The sequence below is a fragment of the Lepisma saccharinum genome, chromosome 30 (genome assembly GCF_977018435.1).
Source record: "Lepisma saccharinum chromosome 30, izLepSacc3.1, whole genome shotgun sequence".
NCBI classification, from domain to species: domain Eukaryota; kingdom Metazoa; phylum Arthropoda; class Insecta; order Zygentoma; family Lepismatidae; genus Lepisma; species Lepisma saccharinum.
Genome location: NC_139258.1, coordinates 9,527,741 through 9,543,735, shown reverse-complemented (window position 1 = coordinate 9,543,735; position 15,995 = coordinate 9,527,741). Strand labels below are relative to the sequence as shown.

At 38.7% G+C, this 15,995-nt stretch overlaps 1 protein-coding gene across 2 annotated transcripts in view; it reads left to right on the top strand.

The window, feature by feature from the left end:
• Positions 1-13,645, top strand: part of Tsp66E (Tetraspanin 66E) — a 99,979-nt gene extending 86,334 nt beyond the window's left edge. For both annotated transcript variants that reach the window (XM_083115559.1, XM_083115558.1), the window contains exons 5-8: positions 307-381; positions 2,024-2,131; positions 5,058-5,234; positions 6,950-13,645. In XM_083115559.1, coding sequence (XP_082971685.1) covers positions 307-381; positions 2,024-2,131; positions 5,058-5,234; positions 6,950-7,093 — 504 coding nt within the window. In that variant the 3' untranslated portion in view covers positions 7,094-13,645. The remainder of the gene's footprint in view (positions 1-306; positions 382-2,023; positions 2,132-5,057; positions 5,235-6,949) is intronic.
• Positions 13,646-15,995: the final 2,350 nt, after the last annotated feature.

Here is a 15,995-nt window from a genome sequence, read left to right as displayed (position 1 = left end):
TTTGAAGTGATACCAAATATGTGCATGGAAATAATTAGTAAATCTTTACATGCAACTAATTGCTCTCTTTCCAATCTGCACTAATCGATTTCATTATCTCAAAATGTTCCATCAAAACTTTATGGGAAGAACTAAAGACATTTCCATTCACCATTTGGTACACTGATTTTGCATCCTGCTTTGGACCAGTTTGTTGAATTACTCGTAAAAGACTAAGCATTGCTCATATGCTAAAACTTAATTCTAGCTTGTACCAATTTGCAGATTGATACGTGTAAGTTTACTCATACATCATCTCTCTTTCAGTATGGAATATGCCTCCTTGTGATTCTTGTGATGGAAATCACTGCTGGGGGCTTGGCAGCTGCATACAGAAGTGAGGTGTGTATCAATGATATGGACCAACACATAATAAGATATGAAGTGGCAAATTTTAAGTTAGCAAGAATTCATATCATCAGAGAAAGTGAACAAGAATACTGTAGGGAAAAAATGAATTGAAAAAGGAAAATAAATGGTAGAAAATTGTGTTTCAGGAGAGAGAACAATAGAAGGAACTTTTGTTTGTTATAATTGATTACTGAAATATTGTTCTTAATGTTAAGGGACCACAAAAAAATACTTAATGAAATATATTTTCGTTATTTTATATATATTGTAGCTGCAGGTTATTCATGATAATGAATGTGAAACTTCATTACTTACGAACAAATGAAAATGATATTAATGAGGAAATAGAAAGCAGACTTAATGCAGGAAATGCATGTTACTTTTCTCTTCATAAACTTTTATCATGTCCTACATTATCCTATCAAACTAAAAGTTAAAATATACAAAATGGTAATATTGCCTGTATTATTATATGGATGTAAAACTTGGTCCCTTACATTAAAGAGGAACATAAATTAAGTGTGTTTGAAAATAAAATCCTTAGAAAAATATTTGGACCTAAAAGGGATGAGGAGACAGGTGAGTGGAGAAGGTTACATAATGTAGAATTGCATAATTTGTATTATTAGAATAATTAAATCAAGAAGACTTAGATGGGCAGGCCATGTGGCACGAATAGGAGAGGAAAGAAGAGTTTACAGGATTCTTGTTGGGAAACCTGATGGTAAGAGACCTGTAGGAAGGCCAAGACGAAGATGGAGGGATAGTGTTGAGATGGACTTAAAGAAAATCTGTAAGGATGGAGGGACAGGTGGAAGGGTTGTGTTGCTGCAGCCATAAACCTTTGGGTCTAAGAAGGCTAGAGAGTTAGTTACTTAGAATGTGAAACCATTGTAAGAGATGAGATCTCTGCGTTACCTGCAATTCAAACCCAGGATATCTTCATTTAAAGCGAAATTTCTTATGACTGTGCTATGTAGCTCTCATCTTTGGAGTATGATTCCTGAACTAGTTATGAAAAATGCTTTTTAAATTATACTAAAAACTGATTTATCTGATTTGGATTGGATTGATTTGGTGTTTTAAGTCCACTTTATGCACAGTAAGGCTAATCGGGACTGGACCTACAGTTTAAAGTGGGATCCGAACCACCATGTGCCTCCACCGGGTATCGAACCTGGTACCCCTTGATTACAAGGTGAGGACGCTACCACTGCGCCATCGGGGAGTCCCAAATATTTATCTGAATTTGATAGGACAGCACCATTTTCACATAAACAAAATTTTGAATAATACGGAAAATATTCTTACTGCACATTAAAAAATTTACAGTGAATGTGTTCCAATAAATAACATCTTATTAATAGTTACAGTATTTTTTGTGTATAGTGTTATATCACACTGAATCCCTCGGGTACACTATAATATACTGAATGTTTTGGATAAATAAGTTTTTAGTGTAGATGACTTAACAAATGTGTAATTAAATTTAAGTCTTGTAGGTGATTTTCTTCATAGACTTGCATTCATTTGTGTAAACACTTCTTGTGTGTATGAAAATGGTGAAGTTACGTGTTTTTATGATATCCTATGATGTAGTTGCTTATGTATTGTGCGTGTTCATTCATTTCAGGCGGAGGCAAAAACCAAGGACCTGTGGAAGTCAACAATTAGGAATTATTATGCAACAAAGGACAAGGCCGATGCTGTGACGCTCATGTGGGACTATCTCATGTCTCAGGTTGGTGTTTGCCCTTCTTTTTCCTGTGCTATGTCCGTAATTGTGCCGTAAAATTCTTTGTAGTAAGGTGGACTTGCATATCTCAAATTTACTGACTCTTTATACGAGTCAGACATACACTGATGCTCTTACTGTACATATTTCACTTGGCAAATTAAGGTAGTTCAGAAAAATTCATAAATTTTAATTATATATAGATTTCTATCACCAATCTATCTGTTTTGCTTTGATTGCACATGAAATAATAATTTAATCACAAAATCCATTTCTCCCCACAATGTTGTTTTAAAAATAATGAAAGTTATGTACAGTGGAACCTTGGTTTTACGTTTTTCTGAGGAGCAATCTGAAAAAACTTAAAATGTAAAATTGAGGAAAATTTTATAATATGTTGCTATGTAGGAACAATCGAGATGTATAATGCAGGAAAATGTAAAATCCGAGAACGTAAAATAAGGGCTCCACTGTATTTACCATTAATTCAAGGATATTTAACACATTCGGGACTGGCCTCATAATACAGCATTTTTACCTCTGGTCTGCAGTTTTTGGTTGTTTTTCAAAAAATCATAGAAAAAATATTTTTAATTTGTTTTTATTTACCACACACTTCTTGAATCTACAAAACTTCCTCTTTTCAATGAACAAAAATTTGTTAAATTTTATTTTCATTTTCAGACATTTTTGAATATTTTTTTCAGCAATGTTTTGTGAAAAAAAAAGTACAACATTGTAACAAATATTGATATAGAGATATTTTAAGTTCGTAATCTGGAAATTTCAATAATTAACTACATAAACTATCAATACATCTTTTGAATCTTGCATAAGAATACTTCGTATGTGCACATAACAAAATATAATTACAAATTACAGGTAATTAGCTTTTGTATGAAAACGTGGCTGCAGGTCAGGACCAGACGATGTATCAGTTGGTTCTGCGTAATCTGTAAAAATTAAACAAATAAATAAATAAACTAAATAGATAAAATAAATTTTCATTTGACATACACTATACAAAATAATAAATGGAAAAACTAAAAATACATCAGTGCATGTAGGAGAACCAAGCAAGAGGCAAGATGAATAGACCCAAAAAAATTACCTCTTCTCACTTTATTTATAGAATACTAGAGTTTGCAACACTGTTTATATTGTCAACAATTAATTATTGCGAATATAACCTACCTTCTAAATCTTCAAATTCATCTGCATCATCAAAATCGTCGCTAACTTCAAACTCTGAGGCGGAATCCTCTATGCAGTCTGGATCTAAATTATCAGTCGAGATAAAAATAGCACATGAGTCACCTAGCGGTCGGAATTTCAACGGATCGGCTTGAATGAACATCCACATGAGAGTACGAGAACATAGCCCGTAGTTCAATCGGCAAAGTGTTTGCATACCGCAGTATGGGCTATGCCCGTCCTTTGTCCACATTGACTTTAAGTGCACTGCGGGCTATGCCCGTCGTTAGACCCCAATGTGTTAAGATTCCACAAAAGTGTTCTCAGACTCTGCAGAACATCTGACACCAAAAAAGTATGGACTTGTATTAGTGATTAAATTCTAATCAATACATTGGTGTTGGTATCACAACATTCCTAATTGCAACATGTACCTTCTTAACTCCTGGCTCACAAAGCGTTAGAACTAAGGTTTGCTGAGAAAAAAACTACAATGGAACTTTGATTTTACATTTTGCAGGGCACCAAGCTGAAGAAACCTAAAATGGCGGAAAATTTAAAATTGAGGAAAATTTTATGCCATTTTGCATCATCCAAGATTGATTGTACGGGTTGTTCGCTTTATATCCGACCATTTTTGACGGGCACTCACCTTAAGAGATACCGCGCCGCCACCACCGATCATGTTCTATTGGACCCCCAGCATTGTGGACTATCGCATCGCAGTTTCCATTGCAGCAAGCCCCGGCACAGGACAGGCATGGGAATTCTGTCCCACTCCTCCCTGGAAGCTTTCCATAGACCATCCAGGGTGCGCGGGCGGCGATGTTGAAGATGTCATTTCAACAGTCCAAATGCGCAAAAATATTTTGGACTGGCATCTGGGCTTTTCACAGGAATGTCTTCAAAACGGAATGACACGAATTCCTAATTCCTCTGCCATTTCCTGATAAAAACGTAGTGATGTTCTGGCGGTATGACTCGAAGCCTAGTTCATGTGGATCATCACCTGGTTCGCGTCCATTCCATACAATTGTGGGATGTCTCTCCGATAGATAGGTGTCAGAATGGAGTCTTGGAAGTATCTCGCATTCACCTTCACGTTTTTGTCCACCTTGCGTATCATCAACTTACCCTCATATCCGAATCCCGTCACAACCATAAAGCCACGAGGGAAACTTTCCCTGCACTGACGAACAAAGTTGCTGCGCCCCTTGCCGTCAATGTCACGGTATGTGATCCTACTAATGTGACCACCAGCAGTGAGATGGACATATGATTCATCCACTGTGACAACTTTCTTCCATTTGGAACCCGCCAGGTACTTTTCATACAGTTTCACAATGCGTACGTATGAAAACTTAGCATGGAAAAGGGCCATTATGTAACCCTCCCAATACCGGTTGATTTTCGGCGCCATTTGATAACATTCACTACCAACACTCACGCACCTACAAGGTCAGACACAACACTGCTCCCGCCAGCAGACCCATAATTCAAGCATGATACGCCAGGTGGCAGCACTGAATCGAAAATGGTCGGATATAAAGTGAACAACCTCCGTATAATGTGGGAAAATGTAAAATATGGGAATGTAATACCAGGATTCCATTGTACCTGTTTGCAGAATACATGTCTAACTGATTTTTTCTTACCTGGAAATTCCAAAGGTTAAAAATTCAACATTTGGAGTAGAATTTTCCAGTTGTCACAACTCTCGAATTCTTTCACTTTGCAGTTGCAGTGTTGCGGAGTGGACAGCTACAAAGACTTCGAGGAGTCGGAGAAGTGGAAGGAGGGGGGCAAAGTGGTCCCGGAGTCCTGCTGCGTGCTGAAGGGTGACCCCACAGCGTTTGAGCCCAAGGACTCCAACTGCCCCTCCAACCCCAGTGACTCCAACTCATACTACATGAAGGTAAGGGGATGTTGGGAATGTGACAGGGGTTAAAATTAGATGTACTTCAACTATGCAGATCATGAAAATTTGGTGGAAACTAATTCAAAGTGAAATAACCACCATTTTTTTAAAACGTAAAAGTAAGTTTCATGAACTCTAAGCATATTGCTGTTATATAGTAAATAGTTTCTACTAGTTTCCATCAGTTTTCAACGTTTTACAATTTTAAGCATGAGGTGTTGCTAGAAATTTTGAGGAGGGGGGTTAGGGGCGGGGGGAGGGGGATTAGGGGATTGATAAAACTTTACTGTTAATTTTTATTATTATTTCACATTTCAAACAGCTAGTGTACTGAAATGAATACTTATGCTATCTTGTTATTAACTTTTACTCACATAAAACTAATTTTGGGAATTTTGTAAACTTGGTTAATTGAATTATTGTTTTAAGTTCACTTTATGCACAGAAAGGTTAATCGAGACCGGACCTACAGTATAAAGTTGGGTCCGAACCACTGTGCCATGTGGCTCCACTGGGACCCCCTGATTACAAGGTGATGTTACCACTATGCCATCGAGGTGGCCCAATTTCGTAAACTGTAGCACTATTTATTCTTTGGATTAAATGGTACACTACGAACAGTGGCGTATACCGAGTCGAAGATCTGGACCATCTCACTATGTCACTTGGTCCTAGGCTATGACTAGAAATAAATTTACCAACTCATAAGAAATGAGGTTGCCAACCCATAAGAAATCAGGTTGCCATCTCATAAGAAATCAGGTTGCCAACCCATAAGAAATCAGGTTGCCAACCCATAAGAAATCAGGTTGCCAACCCATAAGAAATCAGGTTGCCAACCCATAAGAAATCAGGTTGCCAACCCATAGGAAATCAGGTTGCCAACCCATAGGAAATCAGGTTGCCAACCCATAGGAAATCAGGTTGCCAACCCATAGGAAATCAGGTTGCCAACCCATAGGAAATCAGGTTGCCAACCCATAGGAAATCAGGTTGCCAACCCATAGGAAATCAGGTTGCCAACCCATAGGAAATCAGGTTGCCAACCCATAGGAAATCAGGTTGCCAACCCATAGGAAATCAGGTTACCAACTCATAAGAAATCAGGTTGCCAACTCCAGAATCAGCACCATCATCTCACTGATATGAATAATAATATTTACAATTTCTGATCGATTTTTCTCCTGAATTTTATTCTCTAGACTTCAGGCTTCCCAGATAGCCTAGAATATATGCTCCTGTCTATGAAAAATATAAGTTACTTCATGTCTTTTAGACTATATTTTTGTTTCAATCTATCCATTTTTTTTTTAGTTTTGTTATTCTGCTTGAATCCTAACTAACTAAACTTTGTGTTATTAACAATAAAAAATAACAAGCTTTGGGCTTTTTTTTAAACTTGAACAATGCGAGTTTCCAAGGGGGGTGGAGTTTGACCTCCTCCCCATGGGTGTAATTTGGAACCTAATTTTTTTTTTGGGGGGGGGATTGCAGAATCGAACCTGGAGCTTAAATTTGGAGGAACAGAACCACAATGTTTTCTATGGCATAAAAATAGCATTCATAGTGTTTTAAAGGAGGTTAACAATACCATTAACTTGTAAATCCTAATAAACCTGATTTGGGGGGGGGGGGGCTCTGACCATGGTGTTACAATATGTAATCCTTTCCTTACAATTACCTATGCTCTAACAATGGCTACTCTTTGTCAGGGCTGCTACCAGAGGGTGAAGGACTGGGTGGCTGAACACACAAACGTCGTGATTGGAGTAGGCATTGGACTGGGTCTCGTGCAGCTGCTGGCCATAATCCTCGCCTTCTGTTTGTGCAAAGCCATCGATGGACACATAAAGTGATACGCACTGCACGATGAACAGGTTATGTATGTATACACATTCTTGTAAGTGCACCTGTGACAGTGTCAAGTGGCATGAATCTGTGAGAGCTGCTGTTGTCTTGGACTGTAGACTGTCGGCACATGTATTAATAAAAAAAAATGTGTTCAGGTTCATTTGTGTTCCAATTGAAGACTCCGGGTGTTAGCTGGCCAATTTGAAAAAGGAATTGCACAAATAAACAGCTCAGTTGTTACATCAACTGACATTTCTCTCCTATCCGTGCACTTGATGTTAGTAATCGCATCTCATATTTTCAAAATTCTCATTTTTCCCCTAGTTAATCTAAATGGGCAAATTCAAAAGTCTTTGCCCCTATTTTTTTTTCAGCCGAAATATTACTGTGATTGAGAAACCGAGATATACATTCAATGCAATAGATTTTTCTTGGAATGGCCCAGTGTTAACTCTCGGCTGCTCTGTCAGTTTGCAAAGATGGCTGTAGTACTCAACACTTCCACCAGTGGCGAAGAGTGACATTTTTACGTAGTCATCGCAAGACTTGTCAAATGTCAGGGTCGACCTTTCCAACCTGGAAGGGGGGGGGGGGGGACAATATTTCGGTAAAATTTCAGTAACCCCCAAACGTCTGAAATTCCTTTATTTTCATCTTTTTCACATTGGTACTTACGTATTCTGCATTCCTAAGGATTCTTGAAGGTGCCATTTAGTTTTTTCATGCAAATAATCTCAATTTTGGACATATCGAGTAATTCTTGACTAGCGTTGTCCATGATCAGTGGTTATGCAGTGTTGCAACCTTCTTCATCGAAAAATACCTACTTTCGTGTTACTGATTTTGTATTTTTTTCCAGGTTCGAAAACCCTACGAACCATGCACGGCAAGGTTAGGGTAGGTTCGGTTAGGTTAGGCAAACATAGTTAAAATTGTCATGTTCTTTGAAAACAACTGTGTGGTTGGAAACACTGACCGGGGGTTACATCAGCGAACGCACGCAACATTTGAATCACATAGTGGAAGGACATAGAGGCAACAGCTTTCGTGCATCGGAGAGACATTAATGTTGAAAAATATATGATTTACCGGCAAAATATATTAAGTGAGGGGAAAAAACACTTCCGAGACCTTCGTAAAGTATACAGAAACTCATTTTGGTAAGTACTTTCTCCTGTAAAATTGAAGAAATACGTTTTGCGGTATACGAAAATTTTACCAATATTTCTCCTGAGTAAACATCAAAAATATTCCAAGCTTTCGATAGCTAACATTACTCTCACTTCTACCCATAGCTCTCGAAAGATTGGAATCTTCTTCACAACTCACCTAGTCGATAGCCCGAGAGAAACTTTTCATCAAAGGTGAAAATATTGTTTGAAAGCATATCAAAAAGTGCACAAATCCATACGCTGTGCACACCTGCCCGGTCCATTTCAGTTGTCATCAAAAAGTCAATTATTGTCTCCCTGTACTGTTCAACTGTGTTAACTAAGCGTGATTTATACCACCACCTGGGTTGTGAAAAGGATGGGATGGTTTTCTTTTAACGTTCTTGTGTGGCAAAATGGATAAGAATACATGGTAATTCATTCTTTCCCTGGGACAGCAATGCGTAACTAACACCTTCAGGTACTCGTCCTGGACCTTCTTTTGCAAATCCGCTAATTGCCTCGACATAACTGCCGACCCATCATAAGTTTGAGCAAAAATAAGTTTCTACTTACTGACAATTTTTACATGAACAAATAACCCATCAGATATACAATCGGTACTCACATCAGTAAAACCAATAGACCCTCCTCCTTATACACAGATCTCATGCACAAATCTCAAGACAGTTGAAATTAAAATTTTGGGTGTGTCAGCACTTAGGCTATTTTGCACCCATCACATTATATGGTGTCCAGCCCCTTACCAGAACTAAAATAGCATAATTGCAATGTCGTGTTACTAAAATATTGGTTACAATTATAGTATGGGGGTGACACCTATAAATCATATATTTCACACCTTTTTACATTGCTAACGTACTATTTTGGAATGCGGAACATTTCCTAAGGTGAAATAATGCATTTCTAACTAAGATAATGTCTCTTTCTTACATATACATGTACTTACTGTTACTTGTTATTTCGATTCTGTAACACATTATGGCGGGCGATGGCGTACTGGTTCAGGCCACGTTGTGAGAGTGTTGTCGATTTATGCAGTGTTGCAACCTCGTTCACCGGAAAATACCTACTTTCATGCCCAGATTTGAAATTATGCTAATACCTCGCAAACCATCGACGTTAGCCCCAAAAACCATTTTCCATAAGGTTAGGTTAACTTAGGTTAGGCAAGCATAGTTAAAAAAAATAAAAATACTCGACACGTCATGTTCTAGTGAAAACACGGCGAGTTTGAAACACTGACTACAGGGTTTCGTCATCTAACACACGGAACATCGTGCTGTCGTGCAGAAAGCAAATGGCGGCAGCAGAAACAGCATGTCGGACAGAGATTTTCGCAGAAAACAATATGTATTCGCATTAAAATGGATCAAAACTACATTCACGAACTTCCACAACGCTACAGAAAATGATTTCCGTAAGTACTTTCTCCCGTAAATTTGAAGAAATCAGTCACCCCTATACTATAATGTTACCAAATATTGTGACCTTCGTTAAAAGCTGAGGATTTAAAGAGCAGTCAGCACACACAAGGACAAAAGACAGGACAACACACACAGAATTATACTGGCCATAGTGCCAGTCACCAGAGCCTCATTAGTCTGCAAAATGCAGTCCAGGGTGTACTATGTGGAAGGTCACCCCTTACACCCCTCACGACAGTTGACAATTGAGACCTACTGTTAACATTAGATGGCTCGTCTAACATAATTGAAAGAAAGTCTAATTTTCAGTTTATTTAAAAATAATTTCACTCATGACATCACTAACTGCGTGTATGAGATCATTGCATTGCATGCTTCACAATGATGGAAATAGCACTCGGAAAAAAGTTAATCCTGATGACGTCAGAGAAACCCTGCCGTAAACATGGGAGCTGAAAGAAAAGGCCTTTTATGACTGGACCTCAAGCGGTCGTTGGGTGTCTTCCAAGCAGGTAGAGAGATTCGCACATTTTCTGCGATGACCTGGGCTGGCGAACACTGTAGTTCTCAATAGGAAACGTGGGGCGAGTGTAGGCCATGGGGAATAGTACTGGGCTCTCATTCCGATGCGCTAAACTTAGCGAATCCCTTGCATATTTCTAGCCATTTCATGGTGTCGCTTCTCGTACGAGGTATGGCTAGAAAAAAACAGATTGATGTTGCTATCGACAAACATCAAGTGCGTCAAGGATAAGTGGTGCGTGGGTGTATAACGTCATATCTTGCCTATCGGCTGTGTGATTGCCCAGGGTGCATGGCACTCAGTTCTTCTGTAGCTTGTGGACGAAGTGAACCGTACATCTGTGCTGAGTCGGAAAAAAATTAAGTGTGAAAGTGGAACAGCGTATCAATCTGAAGTTTCTTATCAAACTCGGAAAATCCACCACAGAAACGTATGGTTTGTTGAAGAAAGTATATGGAGATGAGTGTTTATCACGCACTCATGTGTTTGAGTGGTTTCAAAGGTTTAAAGAGGGACGAGAAGTGATTGCGATCGACAAGCGTCCTGGACGGTCTTGCACGTCAAAAACGGAATCAAACATTGCAAATGTCGGTGAATTGATTCGAATTGTGTACCCGAAGGTCAAACTGTCAACCAACAATATTTCATTACGATGCTGACGCCCTTCGTGGGCGAGTAAGAAGATGACAACCTGATTTGTGGAAAAGCAAGTCATGGATTCTTCATCAGGACAATGTTTCTGCCCACACGGCATTGTCAGTCAAGGCTTTATTGGCTAAGTATGGGATCCGAGTGTTAGAACATTCATCCTATTTGCTGGATCTCGCTCCATGCGACTTTTTATTCCCAAAGATCAAATCAGCACTGAAAGGAACCAGATTTACGACCATAGAATCTGTGAAAACAAAAGCGACAGAGGTCATGAACATGGTTTCAGAAAGTGATTTCCAGCACTGCTTCCAGAAGTGGAAGATTCGTATGGATTGGTGTATCGATAGTGCAGGGGAGTACTTTGAAGGGGATAATGTTCATATTGTGCAAAATAACCAATAAAAGATTTTGTAACAACAGTCCGGTTTTTTTTCTAGCTACACCTCGTATTTCGCACAAATATGAGAATATTCTGACTTATTTTTTACTTCTTCTCTAAAATATTTAAAATGCAGTACTTTTATTATTTTGCTAAGTCATCGCCGCATCTGCCGATGACCAGCAGTCTCTCTGACTCCACGTCGTATGATCAGCGGTGTTATTTGTTTTCTATGGAGTAAGGGAAATCCATAGGGAAATGCAGCTGATGTATGGGGACAAGTGTCTTGCTTTGAGAAGTGTGGGGTGGTGGTGTTGAGAGTTCCAAAATGGCCGAGAAGACCTTCATGACAATGAGTGTTCGAGGCATCCTCGCTCACAACGGAAAACATTGCCCATGTGTATCCAATGGTGAAAGCTGATCAGCATGTGTATCTGAAGGATGCCTGAACCGCTGTGGTGACTATGTGGAAATATAGGGCAAGGTACATAGTACAATTCCTATATTTTGATTTCCCTGCATGTTTATTATTTCGGCTGAAAAAAAATGGGGGAAAGACTTTTCGATTTGCCTTCGTACATTATGTTGTACAGTCTTGAAAGAAATACTACCCCCATGATATTGGTATTAATGCTTTGTGGGGGAAAACTTTTTTGCATGACTGTACAGTGCAAAACAGCATTTTCATGCAAATTATATATTCCAAAGGATGGCATTTGGTTTTTGAACAAATACCATCTCTTGAATTGCAACAGAGTAAATGCATAGGTCAGTTGCAATGGTGTTGACATTTTTGAGAATGAGTTTCCTCTTGCTACTGAACATATGGCTGATGATAATATAAAAGGTTTGGCTTTATTTTTTGGGGGATAAGAAAATTGTGGTAAAAGTATTAAATAATTAGTGATGAACTTGGGATGAAGCAACACAAATCTACATCCAACGGTTGTTCTCATCTTTGAAGCTGTTACATTGCATTTTCTTTGGTTAACTACTGACATAGCACCATTCAAGTTCCTGTAAGAGCAGATTACATTTAATAAACAATTATTTTATGATCAAAAAACCCGTCACTGTGCAGTGTTTATACATGCTACTTTATTCCAAATGCAGCGGTTTTGATGTGTTCAGTGGCGGCGATTGGGTTCCAAAACCGGGGAGGCAAAGACCGTATATTTCCCTTTATAAATAAGGTTTAGCATAGTACGGGGACAAAGTAACGAAAAGTGGGAGGGGATGTGTTCCTTTTATAGTAGTTCATTCTCTTTAAATACTAATTTTGTCACAACAGAAACACTATTTTGTGTAACAAACTCTTTAAATTTCATTTATTTCTCTCCTCCTGCTGGAATAATGAAAACGGACCAAATGTTGTGTACTCTTGGAATAAATTGTATGACACTTCCTGCAAGCACAGAGCAATTGTCAATACATGGTTAGGTCCATCTTACAATATGCTGGCAGCTACTCCTTGTCTCTTCTATTGTTGGACACACAAAAACTTTCTTTTTTGGGGCTCTGGGAGTGTTTTTATGAAAAGATAGCAAATGAACTTGACCACATTTAAAAGTACTGTTGGCAGTTTCCTTGTGTGCCTGCTACGTTGCAAGATTTTGAAGAATGGATTCTGCAACTAGCGACAGATTGATTTTTTTACTGGTTGGGAAAATTCCATGCAAAAGTGACATTCCTAAAAAGAGAAAAATGTGGTGTGATAGCATCAGTGAAATTGCTATCAATAAGTTGTAATGCATATGAAACAAGTATTGGAAGTCACGAATCTCCAATTTTATATGCAATTTGTTATATTTTGTACAAGAAATGTTGCACGTTCCTTTTTTTTTTTCACTGTGTCTAGCTATTCTCTCTGTAGTTGTCTTGTGTGTTGCATTTTCTTGTTAGTGGACCAGTATGAATGTTGGACGATGAAGCAGGATTTGACGTTCTTGCTTTCTCTGGGGTGTCCATATCGGGAACATTTGGCCTTCCCGTTTCCAAATAAGTGAAGCACTATTAATTTTAAGTTTGCAAACTATTATAAGTTCACACATTTATCCAGGAAACTCCAGGTTTTATGTAATTTATCAGTTTTCAACTTCCCAGTCTAAACGCAAGGGATTTTGTGTTTATTTTTTTGTCACTTCAACAGGTAAAATGAACATTTTGACAAATGCAGCTTTGTTCCACAACCATGACGTGCATTTTGCAATTTGGAATTGCAAATGAAACAAAAGCAGTGTGTAATGGCATGGTATTTACTTAGCTCTTCAGTTGACGAGTTTCACAGTTGAGTTGAAGATGATGATGATTCCTGATGTTATGGTTGTACATAAGATTGTATATTTCTCTGTACATAATTTATATGTATCCATATATTTGTTAAATAAAATTCTTCTTTCACAGATTATTATTTTTACAATTATTAAAACTTCTTAATAGCAATTGTGCAAACGCATGCCAAGTAGCATTTTCATTGGTGGCACTTGGCCAGCATATCAAATAGCATCACTGCTGTTACCTGACTCTTTGTACTAGATGCTTGTTTATTTGGGTCAGCACAACCAATTTTAATATCAATAGTAACAATTGAGAAAAAAATAAATGCACGTACAGTGTGTGTGATAAGTCTTCGTACCCCTACTTGCATGTATACTGTTGAAAAGTATTTGGTCTTGGGAATGATTTAGTTTTTGTGGTTGTCACCCATGCTCTGAAGGTGACATGGAACGCTCTCTCAAATTTGTATGTCAGGGCTGATGCGAGGGGGAAAAAGTAGTTGCAGTGCTGAGGAACAGCTAGTGACGTCTGTGTACTCTAACTTAATGTCAAGTATAGTTCAAAATAAATAAATGGCATACATATCTAGGAGTAATATGTACTATGTGATATAATTCAGACATATGGTGATTTCTCACACACACTTACCAGGTGTACCAGTTAATAATTCTTAATTGATCCAAAAGAAAACAAGTGTATCTGGGGAGAAAGGTAACAAATGCTTTATTCAAAGTATGCACGATCGTTAGCTATACGTTTTGCCCATCTGTCCGTCAAATTGTGGATGTCCTCCCAGAAAAATCGTTCATATTTTGAGGTGATCCAGCCAGCAAGGCATTGTTCGACATCTTCGTAATTGTTGAAGTGTTGCTGGGAAAGTGAGTGAGACATCGATGAAAACAAGTGGTAGTCCAAAGGGGCTAAGTCTGGTGCGTATGGCGGGTGGGGCAAGAATTCCCAACCAAGTGCAGAAATGGTGTGTCCGACGCCTTTCGCTGTGTGTGATGAGGCGTTGTCATGCTGTAAAATCACTTTCCCGTGACTTGTCGCCCAATCTGGATCTTTCCCATGGCATGAAGATGATCAGATATGGTTTGGCGACCAACATTCAACTTCTCTGCCAGTTGTTGTGTTTGCGTATCATCATCGTCCAACAGTGCTTGCAATTCGGCATCTTGGAATTTTTTTAGCTAGCCCGGGCGATCCTTGTCTTTCAAGTTGAAATCACCACTTTTGAATCGTCGAAACCAACGCGCGTTTTGCGTTAGGACATTGTCACCGTACGTTTCCAGAAGGATACGATGGCTTTCACTCGCATTTTTCTTTTGATTGAACAAGAAAAGCAGGCATTTTGACAGGTGCTGTCCTGGCAACATACTGACGTAACAGTTGAGACTGTGCACAAACCCTTGCTTCCAGCGACGAAATTAAGAATTATTAACTGGCACACCTGGTATTAAACAATAATTCATTTTAAAGCAGTAACTAACATTGTGTTCTTACTGTTTTATAATTTGCCATATGCAGGTAGACATTTTAGGGGTAAAAGAAAGGAGGCTTGACAGAAACCCAGCTCTCTGGCATACTGCGCAATTGCTCTACCAACCGAGTCACCACAGTACATCACCTGCGAGTGCCAAATTATAGGGTCGTATACAACTCCACACTGAGTGAAATTGGGCACTTTTGGTGCCAACAGTGTTTCTGTACTGGCAGACAATTCAACAGAAACACTCAAGAGAAACCAGGGCTAGTTCAGTAGCTCACCTGGTAGAGTATGACAGAGATCCAGGTTCAAGTCCTGCATTTTCCACTGAATTTTTAACTTATATGTAACACTAGTTATGATAGCATTTTATATTTTAAGCTGCATTGTGCAGAGTTTTTAAGTACTTTATTGCACACACAGGCTGATCGGAACTAGACCTACAGTCCAACATAGGATCTGAACCACCTCCATGGGGTATTGAACCTGGGCCCCTTGATTACAAGGCAAAAACATTACCACTATGCCATTGGGGATACCTGTTGATATTGTGCTAATGCAGTGTTAGCATATACAGTATAACCTCGTTAATCCGGACCCCGATAAGCCGGACTTTGCTTAATCTGGACAGGCACAATGCAAGGCTACAAGTCAACGATCGCATTTGTTGTACATACTGCATTGTATGTCCAGTATTGCTTTACATTTACTGTACTGTATAGTGTATTCAGGCCTATGCCCCTTAAATACACCATTGTTGCTATAAACGGAGTTTTAATGCACTTCTACTGTTCTTTTAGGTTATTTCAGTTAATCCGGAGTTTCGTTAAACCGGTCAACTTATCCCCCCCCCATTAGTCCGGATTATGAGGTTTTACTGTAATATGTAAATAAGTCTTAACATTATACTTGACAATGTAAATGCGAAATCAGCAAAACATTGAACTTTTAGTGTTATTTTGGACTGTTTTAAGTTGTTTGTCCGAAGAAAA